Source organism: Trachymyrmex cornetzi, unplaced genomic scaffold (genome assembly GCF_001594075.2).
Source record: "Trachymyrmex cornetzi isolate Tcor2-1 unplaced genomic scaffold, Tcor1.1 scaffold18, whole genome shotgun sequence".
NCBI lineage: Eukaryota > Metazoa > Arthropoda > Insecta > Hymenoptera > Formicidae > Trachymyrmex > Trachymyrmex cornetzi.
In genome coordinates, this window is record NW_017296418.1 from 411,060 (window position 1) to 423,944 (window position 12,885).

At 32.6% G+C, this 12,885-nt stretch overlaps 1 protein-coding gene across 7 annotated transcripts in view; it reads right to left on the reverse strand.

Annotated features, from left to right (window-relative positions):
* Positions 1-12,885, reverse strand: part of Hnf4 (Hepatocyte nuclear factor 4) — a 44,391-nt gene that overhangs the window by 8,127 nt on the left and 23,379 nt on the right. For 6 of the 7 annotated variants that reach the window (XM_018504698.1, XM_018504700.1, XM_018504696.1 and 3 more), the window contains 2 exons: positions 333-534; positions 98-192 (listed from right to left, as the gene is read on the reverse strand). In XM_018504698.1, the coding sequence (XP_018360200.1) occupies positions 98-192; positions 333-534 (297 nt within the window). Of the gene's footprint in view, positions 1-97; positions 193-332; positions 535-8,047; positions 8,230-12,885 lie in introns of those variants that run through there. The other variant, XM_018504701.1, reaches the window with a different exon arrangement.

Consider the following 12,885-nt stretch of genomic DNA (forward strand, 5'->3'; position numbering starts at 1 on the left):
TCACTCGACTACCTCCTTAAATATCCTACAAACATGCCATGCTTTTGAAAGCAAATTTCGTAGTGCGCGACAAACGACTTCGCAAAACCAAACTCACCCTCTTTCTTCATGCCGGCTCTGAAGCATTTCCGTAATCGACAGTACCTGCATTGATTTCGCTTATCCCTGTCAATCGGACACTTCCTTTGAAATCTGTATTAAAAAAAAGAGGGGTGATATTTCCTTCAAGGAATCAAGCTTCGCTACATTGCACTTGCTTTGCAACTCAAGGTTGCTAAAATACGTGTCGGATAACCGATTTAAAATATTATAATACATGCAAACAAGTATACCTGCATGTGTACTGATGATTTTTTCTGACAGATCGGCGGAAGAAACCCTTACAGCCATCGCAAGATGCAGCGCCATAATGCTTCCCCGTGGCGCGATCGCTACATATGGCGCATGTTTGTGAAAGGGCGGCATTGACTCCTGGACCGGGAAGAGCCAGGACAGGACCACCCGCTGCACCTGCTCCCATGCCCATATCTGCGTCTGCAACATGAAACAAATATTCTCTTCATTTTCTTCTTGACATAGTACACGTTGAGCGACGTCTTTATTTTTTTCAGGGGCGATGAAGCGATTAACACTAGCAATAGATCAAATCCTTGTTTTAAATTTTAGAACATTTTAGTTATTATATATAAATTATTTAAAATCAAAAATTTTTTTTAAATTTGAAAGTGGAGAATATTTGAAACTTTTTAACATGTAAGAAAAAAATTTTCGTAAGGCTGCACACGAATATGTACGTTAAAGCAATCATAATTCTTAAAAATAAATTCGTTATCTGTGTCTGCATAAAAAAAGAGGCCACTTGAGATAAGAAAATGTAAAGTCTTATAACACAGGAAATATATATTTTTTAAATATTCAAGTCCTTCAAAAAAAATATTCAAGAGTTTTTAGATTTTCAATAACTTTTCAGTTTCAAATAGTATTCAAAATATTCAAAATTTTTTCGTCATAAAATGATTCAATATATGATTCATTAATTTAATTAAAGTTAATATATTACCATTATTAATATTATAATCGTAATATTATTTCACTAATATTATTATAATAATATAATATTATTAATTTGAATAAAATTAACATATACCGGTCGTATATACATAAGTAAATTTCGGTATTGAATAGAGGAAATATAAAAACAAATATAATCACTCTATTTTATCTCGCAGTACAATTAATAGGAATTGATGTCTTCTTTTATACATAATGTGCACAAAAGTTCGAAAATAAAAAGATATTATAATAAAATTATTAACATTATGATATTAAATCGAGGAATTATATATTAAATATTAATAGTTATGCTTTCCGACAATGATGTTGTGCCATGTTTATTGTGATGGGAATAGTTTTAGATTCTAATAATATGCATATATACTACCGCCGATACTGGGTCGGTAAGGGTTAATTATGCAAATCTCCGCGAACCTTGAGAAAATGCATACAACGATAATGTCACGTAAATGATAAAACGCGTAGCGAATGTTTAATTAATTCAATGCTAGGATTGATTCTCACATAACATGTAAAAGTAAGCATTTGAGAGTCTTTTGATGGTTTTCAAATAATTATGATAAAATAAAAATATACATAAAAATTCTTTAAATAGCTCGAATTGCTTCGAATTATTTAAAACTAATTATTGAAAGTGTGTGTGTGTGTGTGTTTCAGAAACATCCAAAAAAATTTTTCCTGGAAAATATCCATTCCATATATTGTTAAAATATCCATTCAAAATATTGAAAATAAAACTTAAAAGATAAAATTGATACTAATATTATTTACGTCTAATATTATTATTTATTATATAAAATGGAAAATGTATTGAGATAAATTATATAAAAATTATATTATAAAAGAAAAAAATATTATATCTTCAAAATTTCAAGAGACTTTCAGTATATTTAAAATATTCAAGATTTTCAGAAATCTTTTGGTTTCGAAAGTATTTTAAAAAAGATTGTCATCACATATTCGATGTGCCTTCAGTCCATTATAGGAAATATATATATATGTATATACACTAAATATTTGCTTAGTATGTTTACAAAATTTTTCACATTGTAATTCCTATTCATATGCGATGTTAAATAAAAATTTATGATTTATTATTAATGATTTATTATAAATTATGCTTAATTCTAATAACATCTAACAATACCATGTAGACCGAGTGGTGTAAAAATTTATCCAGGCTATTTCAAGACAGTCTTCTTATCTTATTGAGAATATAAATATAAATATATAAAAGATATTAAATATGACTTAAAATTATTTACATTTATTATTAATTACTGTATTTATTACAAAAGATAATTCTAATAGATAAATCTTGATGATGAGAAATAATGCGAGAAATAATATTATGATGATGGAAGATAACATTATAATAAAACTTTAAGTATGTCAGTTGTGATGAAATATTAAAAATTTACAAAAGATTGTGTACACGTGAAAGGAAAACATTTTCGTAAACAATTTAACGAATGCAACCGCTTAATTGTTATTCTTTCTGTTTTAATTATAATTAGGTCACTGCATGTAAAATTCTAGGTTGCGAAAATTAGTGAGACGCTCTTATACTATATATTAGGTTAAACTTAGTTTCCGCGGCTCACATTTAGATGACGCTAGTTGTAGGTGTAATTTACTTTGACATCTGAAGTTGGTTGCATTTTAGAGGGTAGACATTTGTCAATAAAATTCAGTACGAAAAGATTTATTTAAGCGAACAGTACCATTTTTTTTTGTTATTAAACATGAAACGTGATAAGTTGTTTTTTCGACATGTGCTGCTTCATTACTTTGATTTGAAAAAAACTGCAGCTGCAGCTCATAAATTGCTTGTCGAAGCTTATGGCAATTATGCTCCATCGGAAAGAACATGCCAGGTTTCAACGATTTAAGAGTGGTGATTATGATGTGAATGATAAACAGCACTCAGGTCAACCAAAGAAGTTTGAAGACACCGAATTACAAGCATTGGACGAAAACTCAATGAATTGAATTAATAACTGGTTTCTATTAGAATTTTATGAATTACCATTGATTCGAACAAGATAAATCCATATTATTAAAATTGTTAATTGGATTCTTACAATTTTCAAAGAACCGTTGACGTAACATCGACATATCATGTGAACTCAATACTTCACCGCGTGAACGTTTTAATTCTTACTTTTAATTAACCCTCGTGCGTGCCGTCAAGGAATACCGGAGATACAGATATCGCGCAAAAGACGTAGATTCGAGGCCTTGGAATAATTTATAATATGCGATATAATAGAGTTAATTGATACGTGATATTATTTTGCTCCTTATCTCTTCCCTCTTGTTATAAAACTTATAATCCGCAGTTTCCTCTTCTTTATTGCTCAATTTGCAAAATATGCCAGATTTATTTATAATTGTGAGAAATATTTGCTTCTATATAATGCCAAATGAAAGGAAATCCCCAATGCGAGATCAACCAGATTAAAAATTGCGATACCGATCCTCCCTCCTTCCTTTTAATAATTCTCGAGACATGTATTGTTGTATGTGCAGCGTAGATATTATTTAGTTATTTTCCATATAAAAGAAAAGAGCATGTCATAAACACACTGAGTAGTTCTTTTTTTAGTTTTAAATCTGTTCTATATCTTTTTATATTTTACTTCAGATAATTACATAATTGTCTGTATATTTGAATATGAAATCTGATATAATAAATAGCAGGATATTTAAGATCATGTCAATGATAACGTCAAATGAGAACAATCTTCATTACGGATCCATTTCTGTTTGAGTATTACGTGTGAAAATCACATCGCTTATCGTCATTAATGCAATGGCTTATGGAAATTCCTGATCTTATCGGATGGATCTAATCTTGGAAAAGCAAAAAATAACGGAAGTTAGATAAATTTATTTCGATTTTTTGCCATTGCAAAATTGTATTCTCAATCGTATCTTTGCTTCTGAAAAAGCGTAACTTGTTAAAGACGTCTTTTAGAAACTAGATAGCGGCGCTACATAAAAAAATAACGCAGCAGAAGCAGCGCAAGTATTTTAGAATTAGATTATAAAGATGCAAGCAAATATAAATTAAGGAAATATTAACTTCGAAAAATAGCACGAATAATTGTATTAATAAATTTTAAGAATTTATTTTTAAAAAAAGAATCGGATTGGAATTAAAAAATATTGATATTTATTTCATATACTTTACTATACATATATATCGAAAGTCTCATTATTTGATTATATCACAATTTTTTTGTTCACATATTTGTTGAAATTGCCTGTTTGGATGTTCTGAGTTTAATTCATTTCCAAGAAAAAATAGTGCATTTCAAGTGTTACTACATTTTAATATCCATTTCTATTAACGTTAGATTAACTTTAAACTAAGTTTCATCATAGACGTAATAAGACTAGACTGTGCATTCCTTGGAATTGTCGCTTGAACGATAGCTTAGAAAGAACAAGATAGCTTGAAGTATTACTTTCTATGTCTAAAATATCGAGTTAAAGAGAATTGAAGAGACATCTTAATACATATGTTCAATTCTTTCTAATAGAGCATAGCAGTTAATTGTAAGACAGGGAATGTGCAATCTATTCCTATTATCTTTTTCTAGTTCTAAGAATTAGAAAAAGATAAATAAAATAAACCAAAACTACAATAAATGTATATTGGTAGAAATGGATATCAGACGTGTTGTCGTGTCGCGCGATAGATTTTCTTTGCTCGTAATTCTAGCGATCTCCGAGCATGATAGAAATACAGAGCAAAGCTTTCGAAATCGGTTGCGCAACAATTATTTATTGGCTTATTAAATACATTTCCATAGCCTCGCGAGGGAAGGTAGGAAAACATAGTTGTGTTACGTATTATAGGCAAATAGAGAGCAATTACAATTCGCGATGAATGATTACTTGAGTAGAAGTGGTACACAAAAAAACCGCTTGTACATACAATGCAGCACGTGTCGCTAAAATTATCGTCAAACACATGACGGATTTATGCATTAAATTTTTTTTTTTTGAACGCAATAGCTCACAGTCACGTTGAATATTTAGCGCTAAACGTGGCTGTACGATTCCTTTCTAAGAAATCCATTACGACAAAGTTCAATGCAATCAATAAACTTAAACCTTACTAATTTATTCTATTAAATAAGAAATTATCCAATACTGTTACCCAATACCATTACTTAATACATATTATTTTCTAGTCAGTGTATGTAATCTTCTATTAAATCATTTAGAATAATTTTAAAAAAGTGACAGCAATTTCAAAAGAGGAATATTCAAAGGAATTTCGTTCAATAAAATTTGCGAAAGTGTCGAGACTACTGTCAAATTTAGAAATAAAAGAATTCACGATTCCATACCTCTTGCTCTAAAAATTCTTTTCATGTATTGAAGGACAAAAATTTCAGTATTTTATAGCTTACACAAATGTAAATCTACCAAGATTTATTTTTAAGTACAAAAGAATTCAACGTGAATATCATAAATTAACGTGGTTACAAAATAAACTGTGTAGACTATGTCTCGTAAAAAAGAACAGATAAAAGACAGCTCAAAGTAAAGATTTTCAAATATAAACATCTATTCTTTTCCTGTGAGTTGATCAATTTTTCGTCTAGAATGTTTGTTATAAATTGGGGGTTGCAGTTTTATTTTCTAATAAAAGGTTTGTTCGCGTTGCATGCTCCAACATGCTCCAATATGCTCCTACTCACTCCAACCCGTTCGTTGAAGTCGGTAATTATGATAGGAGCATGTTGGAGCATGCGACGCAAACAAACACAAAGTCATTTTCTTCATCTCCCGAGATCTTATTCGCGATGTATTCAACAAGCGGTTCAGATGACTTAGGCCCAGTTTCACAACTCATGGTTAACTCTTACCGAGGCTCAACTTGTTTCTCATCTTTTTTCAATTCTAAAATTGAAAAGAGACAATGAATAAATTGAACTTCGGTTATGAGTTAACCGTCAGTTGTGGCACTGGGCCTTAATGAAGGTCCGCAGGAGTGAAGAAATTCCAATTAAAATAATCTAAATTCTTGTTTCTTTTTAACAACAAACCAGCTGAACACGTACTCTACGGTATTCACGCTTGTTCAGCACAATATCATTACACGGTGGCGTTTCCCGAAATAGCTACGGTCAGGGATAATTGTGCAATGGGTCTATCACTCCCGCGACCTTGGCATTAGGGAAGAAAACGGGTAATTTATCGGATGCCCCGCCCTTCCCCCACACTCTCTTCATCGGCTGAGACGTCGGATGGATTCCGGACTTTGGACAGCGATGTCGCACGCGAATACCCTCCGGTTCGCCCCAACGATTCCCGAACACTATCGTCGCTCTCCTAGACCAGACGGAGCCTGTCATATGTGTGCCAAAGTCTAACGCTTGGTGACTCGTGTCTGCTCACGTGCATATATACACACACAGTCCTTGATTACGTGTACGATCCACCTGAGACTGGTTCATAGTCAGATCTTATATATTCAAGACTGTTTCATGTACATTCATTAACCAACCACGAAACCGTATTAACATCTTAAGATATTACACTGCAAATCTAGCAATAAGTTTGTAATAAATGCATGGAAAACGGTTTTGCTGAAACATCTAAAAATTCAGGTAGACAGACCTGAAAATAATTTAGTTAGACTATCGAAACAATTACGTAGGTTGCTCAAACTGATTGCTAAAATATCGAAACTTTTTGCAATTTTCAGATCTGTATCTATCTAAAATTTTAGATACTTCAGCAAAATTGTTCTTTCCAAGTGGCTTCATATATGTGTATGTATTAGGTGTTGAACTTAATTCCTGCCGTTTTTCGTCTTCAAAATCGATTTGTTTCGAAGGGAAATACCTTAATCAAAGTATTATTAATAAAGTATTATTAATTAATAATAAAGTAGAAAATGGAGGAAATTATTCATTCATCTTCTCTTCGAAACAAATCAATTTTGGAGACGAAAAACGACAGGAATTAAGTTCAACACCTAATATATGTGTGTGTAATTTAATTTTCCATATAAGAATAGCACTTACTGTATAAAAAAATTAAATGTATAGTTTATTTTTACGCGAAAAATTAAATCGCACACATATATGAAGATACTTATATTACAAACGTAGATTTAGAGTACATTTAAGATGATTTTAATAACAAATTATCAAGCTTAACGGCACCTCCTGTTTAAATAGATAATAAAGTTTTTGATTTGCGCTTTATCGAGTCCATGCATCCCGAGAACGCAAATCTCTGCGATGATTCACGGTTTATGATCGCTGACGATTAAGACCGTTTGTTCTAAGCAATGCTATGTCTCTCAAAGTGGACCAATGTAAGGTGTTTGTGATTGGAATAAATAGATCACGAGTTTCATAACACAGAGCAAGGTTGAGGAAGCAAAAAATAAAAGTTTCCAATCGTATTGTAAAAAAAGGACTGGTCGCAAACAAAAAAATGATTATCATATCACGCAGAAAAATGCGGCGTCTAAACCGAATTCACGTCAACTATGTTACGCGTACGCGGTTTTCTGTATCATTCTGAGTCAGCAGATCGGTAATTTGATAAAACTGTAGTTAATACGATAATCTTGGCCTACTCGAATGTTTGTATAAGTCTAGAAATTATTTTCTAATTTTTGTAATGTAAACTTTAACCCTCCGCCGACTATTTTACTTCTGTCAGCACTTTAGGTCTTTGAACTTCAGTGTAGATTTTTATATTCTTCCATTTAAAAAATCTAAAAAGTCTTGTTGCATACTTGTGAAAGCTTTAGCATAACGAGTTTTTACTATCATATAGAAGTTGGATTGTATTAACTTATTTTTTACAAATGTATTTACCAAAAGTTGTAATAAAAAAATTGATTATGCCTTCAAAATCCAATTTAGTAGCCGAAAATTAAAAGTACATAAAAATTTGCGCAAAATTCAAACTTGCTCTTTTTTTTTTAACTGACCTTCTAATTTTCTTCTCGATTCACCACGGCTCATCTTCGATGCCATCCGTCCTCGTAAAATGCGAACAATGTACGTTAAAAACGACCGGCTTCAATCGAGAAAGGTACGCGCGACCGTGCTAATGAGCGAGCGAAATTTATTGAAACACACGGTATTACTCCTGGAGTCAAGGTCCGGTCGAGTCACTACTGTATCTTTCCTCTCGCTCCCGTGCGAAGCTATCATATTACAAAATCGCGCACATAATCGTTCAAGCTTCTCTCTTTCGATCGCGAGCGATCAACCGTTTTACTTTACATTAACCGAACAGACGCAACAGGTGCTCGGATGTAGACATTAGTAACGTATGCGGAGTAAGTCTGGAGTTCTCTGTTGATCTAGCAAAAACATTTGCTCATATGCGATCATCCATCGCTCATCCTTCACCTATCTTCATCTCGAGGACACTCTCGTGAAGCTGGAACCTCCTCCTTCCGCAGAAAGACGCATTGCGGATATGTTCCACGCTTCGCTTGTAAGTCATATACTTATAATCATATATTCTACACATTGTTTAACTGTAATAGACATGTATCGAGGACGAGCTGGGAAGGATAAAGATTTTACACAAGAGAACAGAGTCTAGCTGTAAGATTGAATTAATTGATTTGTTGTCTTTGTCAATTTCCGCTCAAATTCAGATTTCAATGACCTTATTAAATTCAGGTAGAAAGAAAGAATAAACACATAACAAACACTTCTATTATAAATAAATTTAAGTTTTCTTAACATCAAATATTAAGCAATAGAGGAAGGTCACCGATACCAACATACTACTTTGTTTTTAGACAATATTTCTTAAACAAAAGATAAAAATACAACTTCAAAAACATAAATATAAAGTAAAAAGTGTTTTCTATCAGATAGTATAAGCAATTTTTATAATACTGTTTGCAATTTTGCAATAATTAAGTTTTTCGTAAGTTATGCAAAAATGAGCGTCTGACAAAATGGGCCCCAAAACTGACACAGTAGGTAGTAATGCTACGTATTCCTATTCTTTTTCTTTTACAGGAATTATCTGTATAAAGTACCTAAGTGAATATATATAAGATTTTTCAGGATCATCTTACTTCGTTGTAAAACATTTTTATTGAATTATATGCATATTTACTTTATGTTGTTCTGCAAGATGCAAATATGTAACGCGATAGTTTTTCTAGAGTTGTTTCATATATGCACGATTGCCTTCAGCTCCAATAGACTTATTTGACACTATAAAGCAACATTATAAAGATTGAGTTAACTCATGGTTTGTTTTACGGATAGGTGTGTCTGTTTACGCTGCACCCCAATTTTAAATTAAAAATCGTATTAATGAAAAGACTGAGAGAAAAAATAATATAAATAAAACTTATTTCGGAAACTACAAGTATTTAAAATAACGTAATATTATCAATGATATAGTCACTATTATTTAAACCTCACAATTTGCAAAAGAAAATCGTAAGAATTTTATTTTCGCATTTGTAGAATTTTATTTTCGCGTTTTTAGCTGATTTGATATAGAAACAAGCCACAAACTTACGAATTATGAGTTTGTACTTCTTTAATTAGCTAAACAGATCATGATTTTATTAGATTAATGAAGTGCAATAGTTAGTTTCCGAAAAATAAGGGAGTGTCACTTTAGGAGACCTATGTCAGTATCGGCGATTTTCCTCTACCATCTTTATTTTTTCAACACCCCAGAACATAAAATGATAATAAAATCAAGATGACATCAAGTAGAAATATTCTAGAAAAAATTATAACTAATGTATATGTACACATATACTTTTTTTCTCTCATTTTAACAAAATTGCTTGTGGCCAGATTCTGTTATACAGTTTCTAGAGAAAAGACAAAAGAGTCTTTCTTCGAATTTATGGAAATTTATACAAAAATTATCGCTGTATCAAACAAAAGACGTATTTTCCCCGCATGAATAATTATTAAGAGCAAATCAATGACGTGTTCCTCTTTCTATCTCGCTGAAGTTGTATCTTCAATCTCGTAAACCGAGATTAATAAGCAAGGAAGTCTTATCTCGTCTTTCGCGGGATATTCTGCGACAATGTCGACGATGTTTGCGTCAGTCGATCGCGAAGTTGTCCTATCATTTTTCTAAGAACTGTAGTCGAAGGTAACTTTGCATCACAAAGTTGACGATGTTTGCTTAACACAGTACCGACAATTTCGTGCGTAAACGCTGGAGAACGTCGCGTAAAATAACAAATGATGCCTCGTTCAAATTAATTCCTTCTTATTTTATCGCATATGGATAAAAAATCACACTAAGATGGTCTCTGATTTACTGCAGTATTTTTCAATCATGGTTTCTTCGAAAAATTGTTAGACAAAAAATATAGTTAACTATAGGAAAAATTTAATTCAATTAATTTAATATTTATTTAGATGCAACTGTTACAGAAATTTAATACTGGCTAATTTAACACTAAGTAATTAATTACTGTCTTTTAGTATTAAATTAATCAGTGTTAGATTTCTGTAAAAGAAGACTCTTCACATTACAAATTTAAAATTGAACGAAAATTACCATTTTTTGTCAGCGACTTCTCCAACCGATATATTTCTTGTAAAATTATGAATTTATTAAAGATGAAGAGACGTCGAGATCTTTTCGCTGAAATTAATAGAAGAATAGCTACAGTTAATCGCATGCTATTTGCCAGCTAATGAGCTACCTTGAACAAACATATTACGCCACGTCAAGCCGCGCAAAATTCGTAATGCTATGAATATTTTCACCTTACGCGAGATACAACGTGGAAAACGCGGTGTCGAGAGCCTTTTTCTGCGTCTCGCAGAATGCGAAGTTTGCAGCTGGCCAAGCTCAAACCTTTTTTAGCCTCCCTTCCGGCTACGTAGCCAGCAGGAAAATTCCTCTAAAAAAAGAAACAATCTAAAAGCATTAACCGCTTTCGTTTCTAAACACGAAGTCTTTCTCGAAACGCGTTCGCATGATAATGTAATTACTCTCTTCGTGTTCTTTTTTCTCACCTGATATCCGCGCCGTGCTTTCACTTTCGTGTATCACTTTCGCTACGTTTTACCGAACACTATCATAACGCGATAGATAGCATAATGCAAAATGGCTGTTTCTTCTCGAGACGAAGTCGCGTTAATTTCACGCGAGAGATTGTTGAGTTCACGAGAGACGCGTCCTTTGACTTTTGCCATTTCAATACGCGTAACATGGAATCGTAATCTTTCTGAGGAGAAGACCGCTCTTCTCTCCTCCATTGACGTGGAGAACACCTCTCCACCTTCAGGTGTCCAATTGATATCTACTTAAGTTAATGCAGCGTCGCGATTGCGACACGGTAGCTGCATCGCGTGTGTGTCCTATTATATTACGTAACGCCACTCTATCCCGACCGCGAGAAAATTAATGGATTCCAAACTTAATACGTATGGGTTACATATAGGAAAAGAAGAAGGCAATCGACGTTGCGCCGTTCCTTATACCTTCTCTCTCTCTCTCTCTCTCTCTCTTTCTTGTGGAATCGCGTCCGTGCGCGCGCGCGTTATACGCTTGTATAGTGACACTGCGAATCAATTTGCAGACTATTAATTATTTATGCATGCCCCACCGAAGGAATAATGCTTAAAGTGATGTGGCGCGACGTGACTCGAAGCCGAGGCGGTATTTTCTTTTTACTTTTGTGAGTTTTCAGCGGCGCGCACATATATATTGCCTAGTTTGCGTAGGCTGTTAGCGCAACATTAGCATAATTAAACAGCAGAGAGGACACGATGGGAAATAAGAAAAGACGTAATTACTACGGGGCCAACCTTAAAATGCGCCTTCCTGTTGACCGACGCTGAATCGGGCAACGATGCAATGTTCCATTCGAAACGCTAAACAGGAAACATAATGTCCACCGTACTTCTGTATCGCCATCTTGCTACTGTGCTTCCTGTTTTGTTGTCAATTAAATTTTCAAAGTGCGGTTTTTATTGCGATTAATCGTTGCTTTATCACATTTATCCGGTTTTACGTTTTTTTCGCTGCGCAAATGAATTATTATAAAACTTTATTATATATATTTTTGAATCGCAAATGTTGAGCGTTATACCATCATTTAAAAACGACAGCTAGATTTACATCGTTTCGAAGCTAAGAAGGTCGGATATGCGATACGCGATTATCGAACGACAAACATGATTCAGAATAACTGCGTCCCTCGCATTTGTGAAAATCATCGACGCGTATGTCATCATTTTAATTTTAGTCTTTTAATAAACAAAAAAAGACTTTATTTGCAACGCACTTTTCAATGTAATTTTATTAATAATTCTCTTAATAATATAATGATCGGTCATTAAAATAAGACAAAATTTTGTAGCACAATTATTTGTTATGCAAATTCGAAATAAATAAATATTATTATGTATGTTTTATTACATTTGTCAAATGCGCGTTTTTATCCGCGATAATTCAATTCGCTATCCTTCATAATCTTCAATCGTAATCGGACATATTCATTACCGGCCATTTCCTTTAATATTCGATCTTGATGCCTGCATGCCAGAAATATTCAAAGAAAACCAAATTTGAATTCCATAGCGATAAGACTCATCTATAACATCTCTCAATACATTCTAAATAATTAGAGCAACAGAATTTTAATTCGATACAAAATCATTTTTCTAAATGTTAAAAATTAATTTAAAAAAAAATGAAGTAGTATATTAAGTATTATATCAAGTATCAGGGTTGGGTAAGTTAATTTTTTCTTTTAACTAAGTTAAGTTAAAGTTAACAACCTTAAAAATTTAACTTAGTTAAGAT